General features: G+C 43.0%; 2 protein-coding genes across 3 annotated transcripts in view; both read left to right on the top strand.

Moving 5' to 3' along the window:
- The window catches only part of arhgap32b (Rho GTPase activating protein 32b), a 127,954-nt gene extending 108,314 nt beyond the window's left edge, over positions 1 to 19,640 (top strand). Inside the window, exons 1-13 of one of the 2 annotated variants that reach the window (XM_085364283.1) lie at positions 1,707 to 1,965; positions 8,443 to 8,592; positions 10,810 to 10,912; positions 11,322 to 11,466; positions 11,945 to 12,027; positions 12,330 to 12,437; positions 12,812 to 12,957; positions 13,039 to 13,240; positions 13,363 to 13,508; positions 13,630 to 13,704; positions 13,797 to 14,627; positions 14,898 to 15,556; positions 15,915 to 19,640. In XM_085364283.1, coding sequence (XP_085220409.1) covers positions 8,487 to 8,592; positions 10,810 to 10,912; positions 11,322 to 11,466; positions 11,945 to 12,027; positions 12,330 to 12,437; positions 12,812 to 12,957; positions 13,039 to 13,240; positions 13,363 to 13,508; positions 13,630 to 13,704; positions 13,797 to 14,627; positions 14,898 to 15,556; positions 15,915 to 18,083 — 4,773 coding nt within the window. In that variant the 5' untranslated portion in view covers positions 1,707 to 1,965; positions 8,443 to 8,486 and the 3' untranslated portion in view covers positions 18,084 to 19,640. Of the gene's footprint in view, positions 1 to 1,706; positions 1,966 to 8,442; positions 8,593 to 10,809; positions 10,913 to 11,321; positions 11,467 to 11,944; positions 12,028 to 12,329; positions 12,438 to 12,811; positions 12,958 to 13,038; positions 13,241 to 13,362; positions 13,509 to 13,629; positions 13,705 to 13,796; positions 14,628 to 14,897; positions 15,557 to 15,914 lie in introns of those variants that run through there. The other variant, XM_085364282.1, reaches the window with a different exon arrangement.
- Positions 19,641 to 21,619: 1,979 nt separating this feature from the next.
- h3f3c (H3 histone, family 3C) lies at positions 21,620 to 25,003 on the top strand. Its single transcript, XM_085363353.1, has 4 exons — positions 21,620 to 21,743; positions 22,704 to 22,847; positions 23,042 to 23,195; positions 23,649 to 25,003. Exons 2-4 carry the CDS (start codon positions 22,720 to 22,722, stop codon positions 23,775 to 23,777), a joined length of 411 nt encoding a protein of 136 aa, XP_085219479.1. The 5' UTR covers positions 21,620 to 21,743; positions 22,704 to 22,719; the 3' UTR covers positions 23,778 to 25,003.
- The last annotated feature ends 260 nt before the right edge of the window (positions 25,004 to 25,263 follow it).

The raw sequence follows: 25,263 nt of genomic DNA, 5'->3' as shown, positions 1-25,263 counted from the left end.
GTGAGCTGCATTAGCTGAAGACCCCCCATGTCATCCAGTTATTACTAAGACTACACCAAGACTTCCTTCCTTCCTTCCTTGTATATTGATTTCAGTGTAAATATTAATAGCACTCAGGAAGGTGGAAGCAGTCTCAAACCACATAAAAGTATTACAAATTTCATTTTTTAAATCTATGAACTGCGTTTTCTGAATCTCACTGCATGTGTGGCTGCTGCTCTGTAGGTGTTCTGTCATGTGTTTTGTCCTAAAGGTCAAAGCGCCATGCTCACTGTGTCTTGTTTATTCAGCCCCATGGCTTCTATTAGAGGTCCTTCTCGTAGGAAGTTCAGAAAGAAAGTGGTAAAGGCCTCTGCTCTGTACGCAAGAGGTTGCAAAACTAAATGTTCTACAGAAAAAAGTTCCTCCAGTAATTTTAAACTGGTAACACTGATGAGTATACAGAATGCCACTGCTAAATTTGAATGATTTAAAGTAGGTAAACAACATAAAATAGTGGTAAATAGTGGTAAATGCCTACCTACTGTAAGGTAGTGTTGGCAGCTTCTGATACTGGGAACTTCAAAGGGGAGGACACTTTGTTGGAGATGCTCAGAAAAACTCAAACATCTGATACACGAAATTAGAAGCTACTGTATCTTTTTAAAGCTCAGCAGATGAGTAACTTCCCTCTGAACTGTTGTGTGCAGGCGTGTTCATAAGGGGAAAAAACAAATGAATGGGAATGCATTGCAAAGAACTAGTGTATACTTCAGTTCAGGGCTTGAGTGAACGTACTGTAATTATCCAAGGAAATGTGTCTGTAATTCATTAAATATGCATCAGCTTAAAGCAGTCACTTGCAGTGAATCGGGCTGCCTGGAGTCTTGTGATCTTGGGTTAGCAACAGTTAGTTAAATAATAGTTTTGTTTTGACTCCGAGTGTTTGTTTGCTGAGGGACTGAGCAAGTTAATGAAATAACAAGATAATGCTTTCAGGGGGTCTTTAGGGGGCAGAGTTGACATAACGTCATGGCTAAGCTAAATACTTACAGGGTTTTTTAACCACACTTAAAGTGTTAGAGTGTCTTTTTGAGGTCAGTCGGCCAGAGGCACTGGGCAAGTTGGTCTTGTGTGTCTGGTTTGATTGTGTCAGGCTGGGAGGTCTCTGAAATGATCCTGGTGGGAGGGGGGGGGTAAGAACGAGAAGTCATTTTGGAATTTGCTTCAGCTCAACCATTTATGTACCAGCATAGTCTCTCAAATGCACCCAATCCCCCCTCAGTAAAAAGAAAACAACAACAAAAACTAATTACCGAGTTATTGGGTTTTTTTAAAATTACCTTTGAAGGTCTTGAATATTACGAAGAATAAAACTAGGGATGCTGCTTGTTAGGAGTGTGTCGTATGAAGTAGCATTTTCCACTGTGCAAGCACCTCTTGCCTGCTTTGACGCCGGTGTTGCCTTCAATGCTGTTACAAGTATCGGGTATTTAGCGCAGTTCAAAGGCCGTATTTAAGGGAAATTGACTTTAAGGCTTTAGTACAGGTGGCTACAATCACCTACATGACATGACGTCTAATCAGTCATCAAAGTAGCTTAAGTCTTTTGTTCCAAGTTAACAAAATTATTAATAATTAATAAAAATTCGTTATTTTTGTCCGAAACAACCGGTGAAAGCTACGAAAGCCCATGTGTCCGGGAGCATTTGAAGGCATCAGCGGCGTGGTCGTAAACCGATAGGCTGCAGCTGTATTCGGACTCTGACAGAGCGAGAAAATAAAGTCTGCGGTGTTTCACTGCTCTCCAGCCTTAAACTTTAAACTTTTAATGTCTTGGTTGACGAGACCTCGGTGCTTTTAGAGGAGTTTTCACCGTCGTTTTGTACAGGTGCGACTTTAGCGAAAGAAAAAGCCAAGTTGTACTTTGGACTTTGGAAAAACTGTCATAACGCTTCTAGGCAGGTCCAGTGATATGGAACAGAGGTAAGGAAATGCGTTTGATTTGTTTCGAGTTCACATTGTGGAGCTAACCTTTATTCGGAAACTTTCGGGGTTTCCTCTCGTTTTTTATATAGATTAAGGGATTTGGATGACGTAAGGCTAATCCTGGGTTTTAAAGAAATTAGGGGAGAAATTTTGTGCTGTATGACTCCGTATTTTTCCAGTTCCTCTCTCTTTAATTGTGTTAAGTGTGTTAGGTTCTAGTAACGTATAATTACATAGTAAATGTTCGTGTAATGTCATCTTACATCTCTGAACTTGCACTTCAGGGAAGCTTTGCGTCAGCGTTTGAAATATGTGGTTTATAGGATGTCGACGTGTTATCTGGTTAAACATTTAGCGGCAGATGATTACTCAGAACCAAAGACAGCTCAGTCCTCTATCGCTGGAATTTGAATATTCACTGAGCGAGCACTTTATTAGCAACACGTGTGCAGTTTACACCAATGCAGCTTTGTCATAAATTCAGTTTTGCAAAGCTCCGACACTTTCAGATATTATGCTGTTGTTGGAAAAGTGCTATTACTTTCATCGTTGACATGTTTAGTGGTGGTGTAGTGAGCTGTATAATGCTGGAAACTGTGCGTATAATTCTAAAGCAGGATTAGAAAAATAAACGTTTGAAATTAGCGTTTTATAAAGGTGTGAAGAAATCGGAGCATTTAATAATTAAATAAAATAACAGTGAAGAAAAGTGGTCTTAGAAAAGATTGGGTACAATACTCGGGCAGCCCTGAGCCCACATATTACAAACTCTGGCTGCATCACCACCTGCAAATATAGAATAAAAACACTTTCTGTCAGTCAGAACATACAGCAGCATGTAAGAATATCAGATGTTTGCCTATATACATTATTATTAAGGACAAACTGCACAGAATGTTAGGAAATAAATACATTGCATTTACTTATTTATTTTATTTATTTTCGGGTTGAAACAATAATTGCTTGGCCAAACAGAACCCAGCTAAATCCACCCCTCTGTTCCCTCTTCCCTCCCCATGAGATGAAACAATGAGGCACTTTGCTCCTGATACCATTGCACACTTGGGCCTTCTGTCCAAAAGGGTCACTATCACTCACCATTGCCTTGTAATAGGCACATATTGCTCTGTTGTGCACAGTGAACAGGCATGCAGAAACACCAACATGTGATTTGTTAATAGCTGGAAGCACAGCATCTTCTCCTGTTATGTTGCATTAGTTTTACAAGTAATGCAGACATTTTCTCTGCAGTAGTTGCCTTTCAGTGGACAAATGTCCCTTTTTCATACAGTTAATGTAATTTTCTGGCGGTTCCTCCTGGTATAATACGAGCTTTTCAAGACACAATGAAAGCAGTGTGTGTGTTTGTATTTTCTGGCGCTGCTTTGATGAGTTGGTGCAGAGTGCTAACTTGGGAATTCGCAGACGTTTACAGATACTTTTGGTGGCCTGTGAAGATTTGACTTTAAGACGAATACACTAATATGTAAACCAATATATTTTTGGCACATCTGTGAAACAAATTTCAGCTGGAAACTTTATTCTCAGAGCACGTAGATGTTTGAATCTGATGATCTACACGGAGTGCTAAAGAGGAGGGGCCAGTGTCTGAATTCCCCACCATTCCACTCTCTCGGGGATCCTAGCTAACGCAATAATAGCATCCTGACGCCCCAGTGAGCTGTATCCACACTTGTCAATGGTTGTGTATCCAGTGAACATTAATACAGAGTTGTTATATTAAATGTCTCAGGCTTGAGTGTGCTGCCGGGCTCTGCTCTGTCTGGAAGCAGTAGCACTCTAGCATTGCTCTGAAGCTGCACTCTTCCCCCAATCTGTGTCCTGTGCAAAGCTCCCTGCTAATTAAAAAGAATGAGGTGGTCTGTTTTGGGTTTGAGAGCGTTAAGGAAGCTTGATGTTTGCTATTATGTTGCTAATTGTTCCTACAATTATGCTTGGCCTCCTTTTTTGCCTAGTCCAGCCTGTCACAGCCTCTTGGGGAAAGAGCTCGTCACAGTTACAGTCTGTTAAGGGCAGTAACTGAAACCTGTCAGTCACCCTGGGACATTATAACCATCCTCTTCTGTGTTTAGCTTTGTCATATCTGTTGTGGAAGCAAGATTCAGTCATGGACTCTCATGATTTCTTCGTGTCTGTCAGTCGTTGCATATGCTCGCTGGATCTCAGGCATGGTTTTGTCAAATCAGAGTGAACAGAGATGTGATCAAAAGAGAGGCATCGCAGCAAAGAAGGTCATAGAAATATAACTTCCAAGGAGGGCAAGGTTGCTTTACGTGCAGTTTTTCATGTTCTCCTGAATTTAAAGTTAATGTAGATCATGCCTTAAAACTTAAATAAGAACCCAGAGGGGCTGGGGGTGGCTGCAACGTTGCAAGGCCTGTAGCAGAATTGTCATCAGATATTGATGTCATCTGAGTTTGAGTTGAGCTGTTTCCTTACTTTGAAATTATTACAATTGCAGCTCACAATTCAAACTTTACTTCATGGGGAGGATCTATTGAAATAATGTCCAGCGGCATCATGGGCAATGTAGGATACAGCATTGGTGCTTTTTTGTTTCATACATAGTAATAACTCATGCTAGAGTCATAACAACTTGGAACGTAATATTTAAAAGCTCTTGTGCACCCCAACTTGTGATTATTTATTTGTCAATTTATATAAATGACCACCCAATTCAGTCTCCACCCCCAGACGTTGGTGTAATAAGCCAAGGCTGCGCAGTCAGAGAAGAGAATGGAAACTAATAACAAAAATAAGAAATCCAGGACATCCACCTATGCCTGGAGCAGTAAAGGAAATGGAAGTGCATACCACTTTCTCAAGAAGCAGATGCTCTGATGTTGTTACTGTGGTGCAACAAAGGTGCTAGGATAAGGTATAAGCTATCTGAAACATGTAATGAAATGTTAATGTCCTTTTTTATGTTGATGGTCTGAAGCATTATTTGAGACAAGCTGTCATGTTCACAGTTGTGAGTGGTGAGAAACTTGTTGTGAGTGCGGCTTCAGTTTTTCTTTGGTTTTAAAAATGTTCCCGTTGGGACACCCAGTCGCTGGTCTACCCCCTTAGGTGCCACGAGCTACAAATCGTGTAATTAATGTCAGAGAGAGTTTTTTTTAAAGCCTACATCAGTCCCACTATCGTTAAACTAAAAGCCTTTTAACCAGCTGGATTTCAGCTCCAGTGCCGAGCACGCTCAGCCCCCGGGCTGTCATCTCCTTTGACAGTGAGCAGATGGGAGTCTCTGTCCGTCCTCCAGAGAATCATGGTTGTTTTTGCACTTCTTTCTCAGGTCTTACAGAACGTTGGAGTTGTTTAAAAAGGAACGTGTCATTGTAAACCTGCACAGTTACAAACAAACAAACAAACAAACAAACCAAAACATACTTGAGGCCCTTTTTGATGTCTCAACAGAAAGTCAACTGTGCTGTCTCAGCGGTTTTGTGTGTGGGCATGGCAGCAGAAGGAATCTCTCCCTGAGGGGTAAACTGTAGCCCTGCTTTCTCCTGAAATGGAGCGATCAGTTCTTAATTCAGAGCTGATTGTGCTCCTTCATTAAAATGCTTCTCTACAGACAGTGTTCAACGTTTTGTTGCACACAGTTTATCTGATTGGAGTAGGAAGCCCTTAGCTGACAACGATTCAGCGTCAGTGAACACAAATTGACAGGATTGGTAGCATGTTGTGGAGTAGTTGGACTGATGGTACTGAGAGTCGGTACCAGTGAAACACTTCCTCTTTGCGCCCCCCCGTGTGCACCATAAAATCCATTAAGCTCAAAAGTAACTTTCCTTTCCCACCAGCTTGTTAGTTTTTACTGTCAGCTGGATGTTTGCGTCTAAATGTACTCAGCGGACCGTCAATTAAGTCAGCGTAGTTTGCAGTTTGCCTCAATAGTGTGTTGTTAATATGCAGAAGAGGCAGCTTCTAATCCGTTTTCACCTAATAGTTTCTTGACAAGTGGCTCTCGCTCGGTGGCTGCTTATTTTTAAATGATGTATACAACAGGACATCTTTGAGTTCATCTCTATCAAGGCAACCTAAAGTCTTCACAACGTCTGTTAATCAAACGGCTGCTCAGATATTGTTACTGTCTTAACATCATCTTCCAAACGCGGCTCTTTCACTCGGGCTGTTTCGTTTCTGGCGATTGAGATCGGTAAGCAGTGGCCTACTTTTAGTTGGACTGCAGCGGTAGCAGAACGCAGTCTGGCAACAGGCAGCAAAGAGAAGCCTCATTTTTAAAAAGATTTGGCATCTATTTAATGGAATTTGCAACTCGTACATTTCTTCCAGTCTGGAGATAACAGAAATCTGATATGAAGGTAAAATAAATATAAATCAGTGAAACACATGAGGAGTGTAAGGGCTGTGATCGTGACTGCATTTAGAACGGGTTGAAGGAATGTGTCCTGGAACACAAGTTTTTTTTTAAAACTGATGCGACACATCAGTTTTTCCACTCAGGCAAGAGTCAGTTGGAAGATATATATAAGTTCCAGATGTTGCTTTCACTTCAAGAAGTCAGTGATCAGTAGATACTATAGGTGTTAGATGATTTCCTCATACTTTCACTGGTTCTTACTGCTTGTTATTCTCAATCAACGCAGTCTGTGTCAGATTTCAGTAGCATGGATGATCAGTTCTCCAAGTTAAAGAGAAAAAAATAACTTTCAGGGTGACAGAAAGTCAAACAAGTAGTTAGTGTGAAGGGTTGGAAGGTATAATGATCAAAAAGAGGCAACTTAAAAAACAAAACAATAATAAGTAAAGAACGTCTTGACTGAAGTGGTTGATACAAGCTGAGAGCAGACCGCTGACGTCTGTGAGGGCAGACACACAAAAGATTAGACATGGTTTCATTCTCTGTGATGACTCAGGCTTAACTCTGAAGCTTTCCAGTGTGGTGGAGGTACACAGAAGGGCAGCTGATAATGCTTTAAGAGTTTTAAAGTGATCCGTGGCTAGACGATATAATGTGAAAATGAAAAACGTTCCCAGTAAGGAAATCACAGCATTACCCATCGTCTTTGTTAGGGTCGACACAGACCCAGTTTTAGGTTTTAAATGCATAAGAGTGCCTCTTAAATGTTATATTAAATAAAAAGCTCTGGCAGATATTATGACCTTTGTGTCGTTGGGGTTGGTTCCGACCCCGTTATAATAGAAGACAATTAGGGCTAAAACTGAAATCATAAACACACTCTGAGCTCACTAACACTGTTAGAGAGAAGTTAGGGGCTTCTCTCCTTCCCTGAACAAACGGCGCCCTTTATCCCTACTGCTTCCCTGGAAAAGTCCAGACGGACAGTTACAGGGCTCCGCGTTCTTCAGGTTGTTTTTACAGACACCATCGCTGTTGTTTCAATATTGTTCACAACAAAACGTTTGAAAAAATAATTTTTTTTGCCCTTTTCTTAGAGTAAATATGTATAAGTCTAAACAGACCCATAACAACACGGATGTTACTATAGTTAATATTTACATAAAAAATAAATAAAACAAATATATTTTAGAGATGTTTTCTAATACTCCTCAGTAATAGTAAGATATTATAACAACCTTTTTTAAAACATTGAAAATGAGAGGGTAAACTGTAACAAAAGCCCCGGGGGCCATAAGAAAAATAAAAAAAACATACTTTTTATGGTTAAGGTAGCTTAACGAGGTAACCAGTAGGTGACAATCAAACTGGATGATGAACCCTGTTTTAAGGGTTTTTTTTTTTTTTTTTGGTGACCCATTAACATAAGAGATGGTAGCAGAAAGCTAACATAAGAGGAAGGTGAAGTTTATTGAATACCCACTCTGCTCTTTGAATGACTGACACAGTGCACCAGTATACCATTATGCTTCTGTGAGCGGTGAATGGAAACATGCTGGAGTTTTTGTGCATTTTGTTTTTTCCATGTTGTTGTGAACTAAATGCACGTTTAAAGGACATTTGAAGCTTTCATGAAGCAAGTCTACACAACTGTGTCAAGTAAAGTGACCAGAGAGTGTAAAACGACTCATCCTAGCAGTCAAGAATTCTGTCCTCCCAAACAGGCAGCTTATCTTATTCACTGGATAGCGTTTCCACGTCTCTTCAAAGTAGCGAAAACAAATGGTGTGTAATTTAAGGAGCTTATGGATTTTCTCAGACTATCTGATTGATATGGGGGGGGTGTATCTTCTCTTGAATAGATGCTCATGGATGTGAGGGACTCCTTTGTAATTGCCAGGAAGGCGGTATTTTAGAATGAAGACGTTGCTTAAGGAAATTACAGATGCATAAAAGAGGAGTTTCCGTTACAATGAAGCTGAAATTCACAATGGGACAACCTGAAGCGATCTTGGGGGTTTAGTTGTAGTGCATGAATGCATCTTGTGGGAAATCTGAGCCTTCACGTATTGCTGTGTGAGGGATCTAAAATGTGTCCTTCCTTTCCTCCCTCCCTGATTCCTCAGTGTCTAAAAAGCACGGGAAGCTGATCACCTTCTTGCGCTCCTTCATGAAGTCCAGGCCCACCAAGCAGAAGCTGAAGCAGAGAGGCATCCTCCGGGAGAGGGTGTTTGGCTGTGACCTGGGAGAACACCTCCTCAACTCGGGACATGATGGTGAGTGACAGAGCATTACAAAACTGCAGCGTTTGAAACCGTTAATGATATCAGTAGTCAATCGCATAATTGTGGCTAAAAAAAAGCTTTTTTGCTCTTCAAATATTGGAATTTTAATGGAAATTACAGTCCAAATGTCTGTGCACAGAGTGGTTACATGTTGAGCGGTTATGTAGCTTACTCTGACAGCCTACGTAAAACCTTTCATTTTCTAGATTAGGATACTGCACTGGTAAGCATTCTTGTCATCTATCTTACTTTTCCAGTTTGCTTGGAGAGTTTAGAGGCTGGGTCGCCTTAGCTGTCGTTGTTGAAGTTGGTCCAGAGCCCTTTTTTTTGCCCGTTGGCCGACACTCTGTCCTGCTGGAGACACTTTGTCCCGCTGTAGCCATGGTAGCCACGCTGTAGCCTTGGCTTTTAGGAGTGGATGCTGTGACATCCACGTGAATGCCAGGTCCCGAGGTTTCCCGGAAGAACACTGCAGCATAACCAGATTATTATTCACTTCACCTGTTATCTTACAGTTGTTTGAATGGCGTCCGCCTCATACGGCATGCAAATATGAGCTTGTAGCTCATCTGGTTGCACTGAAGATGTTTGCTGTATTGAAAGTCCATCTGCAGCCTGGTATCTGGCTATAATGGTCATAATGGTGGCCTGATTACACCCTAACATCAGCTCTGACCGGCTTAATAATACTGCTCTGTTGTTGAGCACTGATCAGTAACTTAATTTTAGTTCAGCTTAAAAGCCCATTTGTTCAGGTTAATGGATGACATTGCATGTGTGGACGTGCAGGATTCTCATTTGGCCAGCACATTTGTTTACAGCGATCACAGTTCAAACCATGTAATAGTATAGTCGCCTATCAGTGGGTGCTCTGTCACACATTTGTGGGTGAAGGAGCTGGACTGACCTCTGGAAATCCTGCCCTACCTTGTAAGGGGAGACGTGAGGTCTCAGTCACATGGTGCTCGGTCAGACAGTTAAGGTGTTTACTTGTGAGGAAGACCCCAGAACAACTGCTTCTGCAGAACGGACACCTTAAAGAACAGCCTGGATAAATTTTGATTCTGCAACTGTTTAGTTTTGATGAAGTCATTTTGTTTCTGAGTCCAAAGAAAAAATATTACGAAGGTTCCAAAATAAAACTGTAATTTTTGGAAAAGCTGTATTAAAAATTCCTTGCTACTGTTAACAGCACTTGGGAAATACTTAAAACAATTTTAAAAAATAAAATTTTCATAGGGGGGCTAATAATTTTGTCGTCATCTGTAAAAGGCACATGAATTCTACTTATCTTGCCTTGGAAGTGCCTTAAACCTGCGTTCTTTCTGTCATCATGTTGTGACTCCTCCGATTCTAAAATACAGTATGATTGTACAGACGTCTGTAGGAAACAGCGCTTGCTCCCAGCACAACATAAAGATTCATTGTAGCCCTTCTTGTAATTTGTATGCCATCTTTCAAAACCCAGCTCATGTGATACATCCGTGAGTAAGGGATAAAGGGTTTTCACTTCTGGTTGAACACAGGCCAGGTTAACAGTTTAAAGTGCTTTTAAAAGATGAGGAAACAGTCTAGTGATTTCCACATTTAAACACATGCTGTGCATCTTTGTGGAAAGAGATACTTGTAACAAGTTCTTCCCACTCGGTCCTCTCCTGTGCGGTAGAATATCCGCTTGTTTGTTCACATTGAATGAATGGCCTTATTTTCTCTCTGGCTACATGTGGAATTTGAACAGCTGCTTCAGCAAGTGTCCCACTCTGTCAATCTAAAATGATGTGTGAGCTGTGGGGAGGCCTCCTCGTACATATACACACTGTCCTTATCTTCCATAGACACGCTCACATAGACGAATAACATGTCTGTATTATGCATAGCTCCTGAAGGAGAATGAGGAGACACTAAGCTTTTTCGTGATTTTAGCGGTCTACCACACAATCACTGGCTCGGTGATTGGTTGCCTCACACGCTGACAGTTTCCTTACAGACTGCCTGCATCAAAACAGAAAATGTTTTAAGGCAACCTAACAGTACCAGGTCAAGAAATGCATGATTCAGTATGCGTATGTGTCCACTCTAGCTCCGAGAGTGTTTTTCCATCAGAAAACACAAAAAAGTTGGTCCACCCTCAGTATCCTGGCATCTTCTTCTGTCCTGCTGCTCAGCAAAGATTGAAAATGATGAATTGCCGTTGTTTTTGTTTGACAGTGCCCCAGGTCCTCAAGAGCTGCACGGAATTCATTGAGAAGCACGGCGTGGTGGACGGCATTTACCGCCTGTCTGGAATTGCTTCAAATATCCAGAAATTGCGGTAAGGAGGCACAAACTGACCGACATCCAATGCTTGGGACTCAACACTCAAAGTACTTTATACAACATGTCTCTCTCACCCATTCACACACACGTTGATGCTTTCTAATGATCACACTTTGATGAATGCATCAGGAGCAGCTCAGGGTTCAGCATCTTGCATGCAGATTGGAACAACCGGGGATCGAACCACCAACGTTCAGATTAGTAGATGACCTGCTCTGCCAATCCTGAGCCCATGTGACACTCTGACATTGTGTAATATTATATGGAGAAAAGATTGATGCATTGCTGGGAAAAGATCTTTGCAAACACTACTGGAAAGTAGAACCGTTTCATGGCCTGTCTCAGCACTCACATGTTAGTTTGTTGACTGCAGTTTGTTGCTTTGTCCTTTTCTCTCCCATCAGGCATGAGTTTGACTCTGAGCAGATCCCTGACTTGACCAAAGATGTTTACATCCAGGACATCCACTGTGTTGGCTCGCTCTGTAAACTCTACTTCAGAGAGCTGCCTAATCCACTGCTCACCTACCAGCTCTACGAGAAGTTCTCTGTAAGTAAAACACTAATGTGGGCTACAGGGCTGCTAACTGTTGCAGATTGGCCGTGACTGACTGCTGACTTTTCAAATTTGATCTTGATAGAAAAGAAATAAAACAGGTTTATCTTATAGGAATTCTTGAAATTCCTCCTCCAGTCATGGGCCATAGACACCCCTAAAATAATAGCACCGCATTCGACACACCCTGTCATTAAAAATGCAGCAAACCACTGTGTGTGACTTGGAATAAAAACTTTCTCCAAGCACACCAGAGGCATCCCTCAGGATGAAGTAAATACTTACTGGTTGCTATGGCAGCTAGACTGAGGAGGGGGGCTTCGCGGTTACAGACCGATGTTCTGTCTGTGCCCTATATATCAGCATGAACTTGGGATATCAATGGATTAAGCTTAATGTGGACATAGCGCCAAATCCCATTACTGTCAGTCTCTCCCTGTCTCCTAATCTCTTGTTTTGCTTTCACTCGAAGGAGGCTGTATCAGCAGCGACAGACGAAGAACGACTCATCAAAATCCATGACGTCATCCAGCAGCTTCCGCCACCGCATTACAGGTTAGTGTAGAGGCACATTGCCCCCCATTGGCAGGCTAAGGAGCTGCAGGGTTACAGACTGGCTGTGCATTCAGTTGTCTGTCTGATGGTGTTAGAATCAGAGCTTTCTGTAATGCTGTTGCACTGAGTGGAATCTTTGTCTGTGTTAGGATTAATTGAATTTCCCAGACTGTGTGAAATTTGCAACTGGCATTCCAATAGGGATTAAAGCAAAACGCTGATGCTCTGAAGACAGTTTTATCATGTCCGTTAGCGTGCACATCACTGATGGAGCAAGTTGAATCTGAATATGTGATTCTTAGGACCTTGGAGTTCCTCATGAGGCACCTTTCCCGCCTGGCAGCATTTAGCTACATAACCAACATGCACAGTAAGAACCTTGCCATCGTGTGGGCGCCCAACCTGCTGAGGTGAGAGCTCATCCTGCTTTCTTTCATTGTGTTGAATGAATTGTAACTCTTCATCTGTACATTTGCTCAACTGGCTGGAGACTTCAAGATGCCTCTAATGAGCTTTTTAATTTCAAGTATAAGAAATAAAAGTTGCTGTTCTTTTTGGTGCCACACACTCTGGGTTCTTAGACTGGCCTGATTTCTAATGTTTGCCACACAAAGTACACTCTGTCTGTTTTTTATAATGAGTCATTCTGCCTGAACTGAAGGGTTTAAGCAGCCATCACATGTTGGAAATTCATCTCAGAATGGTTTTACTCAAATTCCAATTTTCTTTAACTGAGTTAAAGAAAATTTCACTTCTGTTTTCGCGTTTTCTCTTGTTGTCTCAGGTCAAAACAGATTGAATCCGCCTGCTTCAGCGGCACAGCAGCCTTCATGGAAGTTCGAATCCAGTCTGTAGTGGTGGAGTTCATTTTGAACCATGTTGATGTGCTTTTCAGCACTAAACTCAGCTCACTAATAAGAGAGGGAGCAGGTATAGACATCCCGCCAGCGTGCACACATTAAGCTAAATTCAAATAGTTTGCCACTGATCGTTTTTCTGCTACATTGTCAGGTCACAACTCTTTGTCACGGCCAAAGTCCCTGCTGGTTTCATCACCCTCAACAAAGCTTCTAAGTCTAGAGGAGGCCCAGGCCAGGACCCAGGCTCAGATCAACTCTCCAGTCACTGAAGACAGCAAGTACATTGAAGTGGGTGAAGGTCCAGCTGCTCTGCAGGGCAAGTTCCACACCGTCATTGAGTTTCCCACAGAGAGGTCAGCTGTTTTCCTGTTTTATTAATGTCTATTATAATGGAAAAACCTTGCATGGTGCTCCTTCTGCTGGTGTTTTGGTGAGACTGCAAGACTTTCTTGTCCATCATCGTTTTCTATTATAGGAAGAGACCGCCTAACAAGTCGAAGAAGTCTCCTGTAGGTAGTTGGCGTTCTTTCTTTAACCTGGGCAAGTCTTCCTCTATGTCCAAGCGGAAGTTGCACCGCAATCCCAGTGAGCCTAATGAGCTGAAGGCTATGGCTCTCGCTGGTGAGTGCTCACGCCGCATCTGCAGTAAAAACTGTCTGGAGCTAATCAGCGTTGTGCAGCAACAAGAGCTTAACAAAATACACCAAAGTGACAGCAGTGAATGTTGATGGTTGTGTTTCAGGAGGAAGAGGAGACACTGCAACATTAAGGTCAGCCAAAAGTGAAGAGTCACTGAGTTCCCTGCATAATGTTGAAGGTAATTATTTATGACCTCCACTTCACTTAAACTTGGAATAGAAAGCTTAATCGGTCGTTATCTTTATCGTTTGTGTTCTGTTCTTCCGCCAGGCGAGTCCAAGGTGTACCGTCCTCGGCGACCGCGCTCCAGCAGCGATGCTCTGTCAGCCTCTTTTAACGGCGAGCTGCTGGACAGCCGGCAGCACTGCAACTCGTATGATAACCTGGATGGCACAGAAGACAGCGACGGAGACGACGGACCCATCTGTGTGCCTGCTCTTATCTCGCCTCCACGCTCAGCAGGTGAAGACGTGGACCTCAGCCCTCCAGACATCGGGATGGCCTCCCTGGACTTCGACCCCATGTCATTCCAGTGCAGTCTCCCTGACACCTCCTATGCCTTCCCCCTGGATGATTCACCGGTCAGGGCTGAGGGCTCCACTTTAAAGAGGAACCGGGGCAACATCTGTGGCAAGACCAATGGCTCTGATCTCATCTCTGCCTCCTTCATCAGCAGCTTGACTTCCCCGCTATCCACCGATACCAGCGTGAATACAGGGGAAAAGGCAGAGAACAAGAAGCTGACTGCGTCTTACTCGTACACTGATAAACCCACACAGGCCGTGTCACCTATTAAATGTGGAAAGGCCGCCAGTTTGACACCTTTTGTCACTTCAGACACTTTGTCCGCAGAAACACGTGGGAAGATTACAGCTGGACAGGCTGTCTTTCCACAGTCTTTATCTTCTCCTTCGATATGCAAGGACTCTCCTACATTGATGGGCAGTGTATTGCTGAAAGTAGCTGAGCCATCGCTAAGTGAAGTTTTTCAAATGGAGCTGAATTCTAAACTGGCAGCCTTTGACAGTGTGGACAGCCGAGAGGTAAAGGGAGAGGACGGCGTGCAGCAGGGACCAGCTGCTAATAGCCAAGAGCACCAAGGTAGGGCAGCGAATGAGATACATACTTTCGACCTGTTCTTTAGATGAAAATAAAAGTAAAGTGTTTGTGTGTATTTTTTGCCAGGTTTAGCTTTGCAAGAATTTCATCTTAAACCTTTTTCTTCCGATGTCTGAGCACCTTACTTACTCCCCGCCTTTTCCCCACTCTTAAAGCACCTTAAAACCTTCCCGCCTGTTCCACAATCACCTAGAGCTCTTGCTTATTCATGCTTCAACTATAGTTCCCTTGTGTTTTTTGTGTTCCCACTAGGAGTCACAACTCTGGACTCTTCAAAGGACCCAACCCCTTGTTCCCTCAACTCTACAGCACCCTCTTCTGTCCCTCCTCCTCCACCTCCTAAAAATGCTGCCCGCATGTTGGCCCTGGCCCTGGCTGAGTCTGCTCAGCAGGTGTCCACTCAGTCTCAACTGCGGTCTTCTGAGCCCTCAACACCGCTGTCCCCTCTGCAGCCGCATGAGGCCTCCAGCTTCCAGGACTCGCCACATCCTTTTGTCCTACAATTCCAGACTGCCTCAGAAGACGGAGCTGGACGAGGAAGTACTCCCCCACCAAACAGTGCTGCTACAAGTGTGATCACAGTTTCATCTCATCCCTCCACTTCCAGTCCTTCAAACAAACACCAGCCACCAGAGTTAACCAGCATGATCACTAAGCCATCAGACAGTGCCAAGTCCTCTATAACTGCATCGCAGCCAGACGTGGACCCCCCACCAGACACTCCACTTTACAATTGTGCCCCACTCTCCACATCACCCAGCCGGAGTTCTCCAACCAGGAAAAGTCCAGAAAGACAGCAGCCTGTGACAGGACCAGTCCCACTTCATAGTAGCTCATCCAATTCCACTGCAGCCACAACCCCCAGTGGCAACAACAAGGAGAGTGGAATCTTACAGCAGCATGGTCCTGAGGTAAGGATATCACGTTGGCTGGTCCCAAGAGGTCCTAGCAGTGAATCTCAAAACTCACTGTTTTGGGATTGAGTATGTTCTCAGCACCACCTCCTATTTTTGACAGAAGTTATCCTCGGTGTAGGCTGCAAGTCTCTACCTGTATGTATATAGGTATTTTTTAAATAATTGACTGTATACCACTACTACTCTGCATTCAAATACTCTGATACTTTAGATACTTACAGTTCATATTGGAAAAGTCTTGTGTTACTATAAAAAAAAAATGCACAACTCTTATTTTTCTTTTCTTTCTTTGTTTTTTTCCCTAAACCTGATATAAATAATGACTTATCCTGTGTTGGCCTCTTTTTCTCAGGTCAAACCAGAGGAGAAGGCACCACCCCCAGTTCTTCCAAAACCACCAGAACAGCCAGCTCAGAAGCTGAAAAGATCAGTCCCACCACCCCAAACCCAAACTCAGCAGCAGAGCCAAGCCCAAATACAACCTCCAGCTCAGACACAGCCTCACACACATTCCCAGACATTAGTCCAACCCCAGCCTCATCTCTCAAAGGCTAGCGCAAGAGTCGCACCCACCTCTGCTGAGCCTGTGGAGAAACCTTGGGAGGCCATAAAGCCAGTGCAGCCCTGTGCAGAGTCTGGAAAATATCACGACTCCTATGGACCCACTCCTCCTGCCCCTCCTGTTCGCACTATAGAGAGCAAACTGGCCACAGCAGCACTCAGCCACAGTGAAACCTCCTACCATATCCTGGGTGAAGGTCCTCCGTCTGGCCATATGGAGGATGCTCTCCCTCACCATCCTCTTTCTCCTCGTAAATCTTCCACGCACCAGCCAGCCTACCTGTACCACGCTAAAGGAGAACCCGTCCTAATTGATCCTCCAGGAGCTGCATACTACCACCAGAGGTCTGTAACTCTGGGCCCGCAGTCTATACCACACCACTACCAACCAGACAGTGTCCCTCCACACACCTATGTGTCAAAGTCTGAGCCTCAGATACCCTACAGTGCCCGAATAGATAACAGATACAGCACTTTAGGCCCCAGGTCCTACCATCACTCCATCAAGTCCAGAGGAAACCCCAGGAGTGTTTACCTAGCCCCAGGGCCTGGGCACCAGGGCTACAGTCATGACAGAACCCATGGCTATCCCACCATCCGCAGAGTGCACTCGCTCCATGTTCCTTCCAGCATTCGCTCAGTGCCCATCCAGAGGACTGAAGTTCCTCCAGATGACGACATGTTCTTCTACCACCGACCGGTGTACCAGTGCAAAGCCTACCAGCAGCCCCCGCAGCAGTCCTCGCAGGCAGACTACCATGTTACCCAGCTGCAGCCTTACTTTGAGAACGGACGAGTCCAGTACCGCTACAGTCCATATTCTGGTTCAGGCCCATTGGAGGCGCCTTTCTATGACATCGACCCATACGGCACTATCAGAGTCAGGCACCTTCACTCCTACAGCGGCCGAGATGCAGGAACACTTCCTGGGCGTCCTGGTGGGAAGGCGACTGGGTATCACTACCTCACTCGCCACATTCTTCCTCCTGGGAAGGAGCACAGTTTTGTGAGCAGGGACATGCCCCCCGGGCATGGGAGCAAAGAAGTTGCTGCTTACTTATCCTGGGACCCAGAGGAGTCCGAAAGGTTGCGTATGCATTCTATCCGCAGGGAGAGCAGGGCCAGGCTTAAGGTTAAAGGCCCCGTCCTCTCTCAATATGACAACGTGGGCTTGTTCACACCAGCAGATATATCAGGCTATGAAACCCTGCACCTGCGCAGTAAATCTGACCCAGGCAAAGCTGTGCTGATACCGTCTGAGAGCAAAGACGGCCGCTACCTGCCCAGACAAATGGTGTCGGACCCTGAAGCCCTCATGTACATGGAGACTGACAAGCATGTCCAGGGCAGCGGAGTGGGTGACAAGCCTGATGCACTTTCCAAGCAAAGCAGCTCCAAGAAATGCCAGTCCTCTCACTCCCTCCCCTCTGCTCTGAGCCACAGTCTCTCTCACCAGCAGGAGAGCGGTCGGCATGAGGCCAAGTATGAGCCCGGAGACGACGGCAGCAGGTCTAAACACAAGAGGAACTTTCAGGCGCGTTACGAGTGTCCAGATTCTGACCACCACCAGAGCAAAGTGAAAACATCAAGCGGCTTTCACAGCACAGACGATCAGTCATCAGCCCCCAGGGAACAAATCGGCCGCTCCAAACCCGAGCGATCGCACAGCGTCCGAGAGCAGCACTACAGCCAGGCCAAAGCAGACCTAGACAGAGACTACTCGTGTCAGAAACACAGCACGAAAGCAGTGCAGTCCCACTATGACAACTTGGACGATTACCACCCAGTACCTCAGCCTCATGCCCCTGTTCAAAAACATGGAGCGTCCAGCTCCTACCCAGCCCCAGGATTTCCAGTGAGCCACAACAACAGAGCTTACTCCACAGCTCTAGGTCAGGGGGCCTTTATCCAGACTAGCCTGGCCATGCAGAGGCCCGAGACAGAGATTCATACAGAGTGAAGCATTTAGGGGGAGGTGTAAAATAATCTGAAGCTGTGTAGAAGAAAGACTCTGAGCTATGGTTGAGCAGCCTCTGCAGGACAGTGGACTGATGTATCACCAATATTTTTGCTTCTCTGTATTTTTAAAGAATTGTAAAGAATATTGTAAGACTTTTTACAGAAAGTCCTGAATGTATACCTGAAATTATTGTCCATGAGGTCTTGTTGTTGTGATTGATTGAGACAGTAGCCGGTCATAAATGTATAATGATATGAAAGACGTGAGGTACTTTTACTAGGAACCACAAAAATGTAAATTATATATACTATATATACAAATAGAAACACCCATAAAAAGGGATTTTAGTTTGGTTTTTGTTTTTTTTTATATGGTGTGTCGCTGGGTATGAGCATCAACTGGGACTAAGGTTTGCATTTTAGAAATGCATGCACTCTATCTCTTACAGAACAGTTCTGTGTACTTCTCTATCCATTGCGTTCTCTCTGGATTTCACAGCACAAGTCGTTTCAGGAGGAGGATACGTGTAGGTCGACGCAGGGCCACCTGCTAATGTGACAGAAGCAGCGTGTCCATGTTTGTTTTGAAGAATCTGAGCAGGAGGTTGGATGAGGACCTGCAGCCGGGTACTTTGAGTTAATGTAGTGCTTGTCAATGTCTTTATTTTCTCTGACTGTGCCATTTTTACGTAACTTTGTTATAAACTGATTACAATGACTTCTAATGGAATGTGTTGGTACTCGTGTTCTTCATTAGAAGAGGGACCAAATGACTCGGCACAGTTCTTGCACATATGGGATAAAGATGGGAACGTGGATGAATGCCTGTTGTAGCACCAGAACTGTAAGGGGTTATTTTTCTTGTCCCCCCCCCCCGAATCAGATTGATGGTACTTTCTGTGCTAACTGAATAAAGCTGGAAACAATGTCCTTCTGAACAATGTGGGGAAGAACACATTGTTGCTGCTTTGTTGGGGAAAAACTTGGATGAGCCTTAAATTTTGTTCCTGCAATCCATACATTTTATTTTTCCTGTCATAATACATAAATGCATGACGATTCTCGATATGTCAAGGTTGAAGGATTATTTTGATTTTTGTGGGTTATTTAGTTTCGTATCACCTTGATGGTTCTTTTTTTTTCTTTTCTTCTAAGGATATGTGGGACAATTTTCTTTTCGGGCTGGAAATCAGTGTATAGTACATTCATTTGGTATTATACTATAAGCCCTTTCGGGGTAAGCATAATGGATGGATTACAATATGTTTCAACTATGTCCAAATCCAGGTTGTACTCTGTAACTGTTTAACTTCTATATCGCTTGCAGGTTCTGCTCCTCTTGCCTTATGTAAAGCCTCTACCTTTTCAGATGGGGCGTTGATGTAAGGCATTATGTACTTGAATGTGAAAACACTCGTCTCAAAATAGAAGTTATCTACAGTTAGATATGAAATAAATAAAACTGTTCAGGAAGAGATAGAATCCATGGATTTTGTGTGGATCTGAATGTTTCTCGAAAACAGAATCGCAGATATCAGAAGTGTTACGAGTGTATCTTAAATTAGTGACTAGAGTGATGACTGATGCTTTGAGCAAATAAAGAGCTTGAATATAAAGACCGACCGTCGACAGATTTAAAGTGATGAATACAGGTGGTATTTTCAAAGTCCACATGTAGTCGTGTGAGTCAGCCTTTCCCCTGTCTCTCTGAAAAAGATAAATAAAAACGTTCATGACGCACCGCATTCATAGCATCGCAGCCGCATCTTCTAATGTAGTCCAAGTCTAGTGTTAAAAGAGCCTTGCTCAGGATGTTGAACACCAATTCCTGCTGACAGATCATTGCTGCAAGAAACATGACTGTTTTCTCCATGTACCCAACTATTTACTACATGATTGAAATAAGTTATTACAGTAAAAAGTAGGTGTGGCAAAACATCGCAGTTAGCTGAAATGAAAATAAACTATACTTTTGACAAAAATAAACAATATTGTGTTCCCTATAATTAAATGTAATTTAGTCTTTATTGGTTCAGCTACATTTACACACACAGGTTACCTGATGAGGCTTTGATGGACAGGTGAGTCAAATGAAACTTATCTGAACTATAATAACTTTGATGTAAATGCGCTGTGATGGACTTCTTTTCAGAGCAACACATGACTTACTGAATAGCAGAGTGTTGGTGGCTTTATGCAGCTCTGCAGTTGGAGACCCGGCTCAGTAACTTTACATGGTCTGGACTTTGTGGCTGAGTTGCTCTGGTTTCTTAAGTTTGCAAAAACACCAGTTACAACTGATGGTGGAATATATTGGAAGGAACATTTTGGAACAGTAGCATCTTATTGCAGGACCATGCTCAAATTACATTCAGTGCTTTGGAACGACCCATTTGTTCCCAAATGTTTATAAAGCCAGACTGCATGGATATGTCCTTTTGTTTTATACACACGGTGCAACGGGACTGAAAACAACTGAAGATTCACAGGCATTGACCAGTTATTTGGTCCATTTCCCCCTCCTGTGGATGAAGCACAAATCTCTGGGGTAAGCTTTTATTTAAAAAGGAAATGCTTGCTGCAGGAGAATCAAGAGAATGCAACGTAATCCCTGGTTCAGCTGTGATGATGACCAGAATGCCATATGTATTTTAAAATGACAGCTCCACAAACCCCATGGCTTTCTCAATTTGACCAACAGGGGGATCTAAAATGCATAAGAATATTAATTCCTTTCCAGAGAAACATTTATGAAAACATAAAGCATATATAATGAATCAGCTTTTTAAAAAATTAATGTAATTGTCTTACCCCAACTTTGGTATAACGTCTAATGCTTAAAAGTGACCAACATGAAGGAGAATGTGTTGAAATCATTCCACCACCACAAGAACAGAAACGCTCAGGTTTGGCAAGAGAACTGCAGAGTTTGGAGTTGTGCTTGTACTTAGTTTCCCTCCTGTTTCATATACTGATCAGAAACCTCGTGTAAAAAAGACAATTGCAGTAGGACTGATATGATGACACAGCTGTCATGTTTGTCATCTAAATTCAGTTTCTCGTTTGAATTTATAACGGAGATCCATAATTACTAAAACAGACAAGTAATATTTTTTCATTTCGGTTAGCGCACTTACATTATATTTTTAGCATGATAAAGAGAAATGTTTTTCCTTTAGACTTGAATGTATTTTTTTAATTAATCTGGACTAATTTATGTTGCGAATAACAAATATTTGGTTTGTTATTAAAAAAAAAAGTTCAGTGTTATCCATTTCCTTTCCCTACTGTTCGAAGTCAAAGTGTGCCTTATTCCCTGATATTTATCATATTCTCTCATTGGTTTTGCGTTTTACATTTGTTAACACGCGGTTTTGAGGCAAAGCGTTAAAAAAAAAGTCGAAAACGTAATTATTTTATGATTTTCTTGATCTAGTGTTTTCTACATCGTTGGAGTGTGAAGGAGAAAACTTGAGGAAATGAAGTTAGATTGTTTACAAATGTTACCATTGCATTGTGGGAGACAGATGATTGACACGGGCGCCATTTTGCTCCCGCTCGCTCTGCTTCCATTGTGTGAGAGATAGTAAATATCTGACACTGCCAGACAACCAGAACACACTTCTATCCTTGCGAAGAAAAGAGACAAAATTCACCCCCGGTAAGTAAAAAATTCCTTAATTATTTCTTAACTAAGAACAATAGTCACCATTTGGTGAAGAAAATAGAGTAGATAAACTTATTTTTTTGCTTTAATATCGTGTTTTTTCGATGGTGTTGTGAAAAGAGAAAGCAGCTTCCCCAGGCAGAGAAAAACGGCTCAGTACTTCCACTGCCGAAATATCTAGTCCACTTTCAACGGCGATTTCTACCTCGCTTTTTCGCTTTAAAATACCTCTACTTCATCAGTCTTTGACTGTTTTTCGATACGCTTACTTGTCTACTACGATTTGTTAATGCTCTTGTGAGCACACATTTTCTGTTTTGGTGGGAAAATGTCAAAGTTTACATCCCGCTCGTTGCCTGTGTATTGGTAGGTTCGTTTCGGTCTGCGGCCATAATCTTGCGGTATGAGGCGGAGTTAACAATACTTGTCCCGCCCTAAAATACTCCTGGCTGAAACATCATTGGTTTGGGTGTACAGTGGAGCCACAGCTGATTGGTGGGATTCAGAGTGACGGCCTGTTAAAGGTTGTGATTGGCTAAATTGGGATCCCACAGTCTCTAGATTGGCTAAAGTCTTTGTGTTTGTGCAGCGGCCAAACCCGGGGGAAAAGTTTTATCAGGAGGTCCAAAATGACTTAAGAACCAAGTATTTATAACATGTTTAATTATAGATCCGTTAATAATTGATACAAAAATATTAAAAACTCAAAATGCATAATTACTTGATAACAAATAAAACGAAGTGGTAAAAGGGGGCAAGTTGTATGTTTTAATTACTTATATATATTTCAGAGCTGCTGCACTGAATATTGGAAACTTTAAATAATTTAGTTATTTATCTGAGTTCAAGGCCACTAGCTTAGCAGGATCATTTGTCCAGTGTGCAACGATTAATGTCACGATGAAGCGAATAGAAACAGATACATTGTTTGGGGTTTTTTTTGTATTCCGTCAGGTGATACTCTGTCGTAATGGCTCGTACCAAGCAGACTGCTCGTAAGTCCACTGGAGGAAAGGCTCCTCGTAAGCAGCTGGCCACCAAGGCTGCCCGCAAGAGCGCCCCTTCCACAGGTGGTGTCAAAAAGCCCCATCGTTACAGGTAACGTTCATTTTGAGTCACATTAATTGCTCCTTATCATATCAGACGTTTAATGAGCAATCTTTACCCTGCAAATTCTGCTCGGAGCCACAAAAAGTATTTTAATTAGGGAGACTCAGCCTTAACTGTCAACATTACTGACAGGTGTAAAAATAAATAAATGATTGTACTGAGCTTGAGGTCATGCGTTTCAGGCCTGGTACGGTGGCTCTGAGAGAGATCCGTCGATACCAGAAGTCCACTGAGCTTCTGATCCGTAAGCTGCCCTTCCAGCGCCTGGTGAGGGAGATTGCTCAGGACTTCAAGACTGACCTACGTTTCCAGAGCGCTGCCATTGGAGCTCTGCAGGTGAAGCCACACTGCTATGTTGGATGTGGGAAGGAGGTCCATGCTGTTAACAGTTTGTTTTTTTGCTAGTAGAAGCTTTGACATCACTTTCCTTATTCTTCTAAATTTGTTTGATTAGGGGTTTTTTTCCCCCAAACTGTTTTTTAGCACTTAGTACGATTAGCGGCACTAATTTTTGATTCATCAATGTGTCTCTGTAGAGAGGTTTCCAAATGTTTGGTCCATGAGTTTAACTTGTAATGTGAACTCTGAAGGGTTTTATATTATATGCAAGTCTGTCTTGTCCTTTGTTATGACTTTTAAGGGGCTGTTAGAGAATTACGTGCTTTCAGCTGTCGATATTTAAGGACTACACTTAAACCAATGCAGCAGATCAAAGTTTAGGTTCTTTTCTCTTATATTACAACATCATTAATATGTACTGCTAATGTTGTTTGTGTTTATCCCCTGCAGGAGGCTAGTGAGGCGTACCTGGTGGGTCTGTTTGAGGACACTAACCTGTGTGCCATCCATGCCAAGCGTGTCACTATTATGCCCAAAGACATCCAGCTGGCACGCCGCATCCGTGGAGAGCGCGCTTAGATGGCCTCCCTGATGTTTCATCTGTGTCCTATTTTTCTTTACCCATCCCTGCCTTTACTCGTTCATTTTACTCCATCCACCCACCTCCACCCGTCCCTATTCCATTCTCTCCCCAGCCTACCCAGCTTCTCGGTAGACTTTAGAGTAATCTTGATTATGAAGAGATAGAAATATGTTGAAGTCTGATCAATTTGTAATTTTTTTTGTCTTCACCAAATGTTTTAGGGTACCTTCTTCGTGCATGTAAAGGGTTGGCAGATCAGATGCACATGTGCACACATAGGCAAACATGCATTCCTGGGTTTGGGAGCTACTTCAAATCTGGAAGCCCATCAGTAAGCTCACCTGGAGTTGAGCAGGTGCAGTTTTTGTGGCAAACGGAGCCAAAGCAGAGGGACAAGGCCGAGGGGTTAGTCTGCTTAAGGGGAGCCACAACTTCCACAGCAGGGTGCTATTAAAACTAGTCCCGAGGCCTCCGCCCCCTCTGAACATCCTCCTGCTCAGTGCGTCCTTCTGCACCCCGACTCTCCTGTTGCTCTGCAGCTGTAGCTTTTCAGTGCACCTCCGTCACCTGTGAAACCTGCTCGTTTGTTTGTGTGCTCCTGTGAAAACTGATCTTCCAAACCAGCTGTGCTCAAACAAAAATCTCTTGGTTTCTTAAGAATATTATTGTTGTGGATATGGTGTCTATTTTTGTTTTACACATCTAATTCATAGAGGAGCATCTCCTCCTTTACCACTTATACAGTTATCAAAATAGGAGTAAAAAGCAATTAATAGTATCAACATTATCAGTTAGGGTCTTTTTGTTTGCAGTGATTTGTTACAGAAAATCAGGAAGGGCTTCTCCATTTTCCAAGGAAACTTCAATTCTAATGGCAGCCACGAGGGGGCGGGGTCTCACTGTCTCCTCTTCTGTTCACTGTAGATTAGTCGTCACATTCAGCCTCCATCTCTCTGTCACCACAGATTAGCATTATACTTGTCACACCAGTATGAATTGACATAGTGAACCTCTGCATGTTTAGGGTCTGTGTGTCTCCTGCAGCTTCTCTACACCTGAGCATATAATCTGTCCCTTATCAAAATTTGGGATGCACAGTATAACCTCATACTTTTTTCTTTTATATTTTTCTTATTCCTTGAGATTTTCAGACGTATAAATAAGCTGATCTTTGTATTTTCCAAATTTCTCATATTATGGTGGTAATAAATAGATGTTAAAACACGTGGATGAGAGTTTGTGTGTCATGTTTGCGTTACGTATGCTGCAGTTCAATCTGAACAGAAAGCTGTGCTGTTTATCAGTGCAGAGAAGCCAAACTTCCACATGGGGGAGACCTTAAACAAATAAGGATTTAACGGCCAGCAAACTCGTCAGTAAAAGAGTCCATAAACATAAGTGACACATGTTCAAAGAAAAAGTAGAAAAAAACGCTGCCAGAACATCGTACAGAGCCTCTAATGGGGACAGGGTTTTCACAGG

This window comes from Diplotaxodon limnothrissa, linkage group LG10 (genome assembly GCF_057381915.1).
Source record: "Diplotaxodon limnothrissa isolate DT_005_m linkage group LG10, D_limnothrissa_male_GT1.1, whole genome shotgun sequence".
Lineage (NCBI taxonomy): Eukaryota > Metazoa > Chordata > Actinopteri > Cichliformes > Cichlidae > Diplotaxodon > Diplotaxodon limnothrissa.
The sequence above is the reverse complement of the archived record's forward strand: the minus strand, read 5'-3'. Positions and strand labels throughout refer to the sequence as shown.

Bases quoted from the DNA above. Each gene is read 5' to 3' on its own strand.
- h3f3c (XM_085363353.1), top strand. From the start codon at position 22,720: ATGGCTCGTACCAAGCAGACTGCTCGTAAGTCCACTGGAGGAAAGGCT. The intron at 22,848-23,041 runs GTAACGTTCATT...CATGCGTTTCAG, and splicing joins AAAAAGCCCCATCGTTACAG to GCCTGGTACGGTGGCTCTGA. The intron at 23,196-23,648 runs GTGAAGCCACAC...TATCCCCTGCAG, and splicing joins CTGCCATTGGAGCTCTGCAG to GAGGCTAGTGAGGCGTACCT.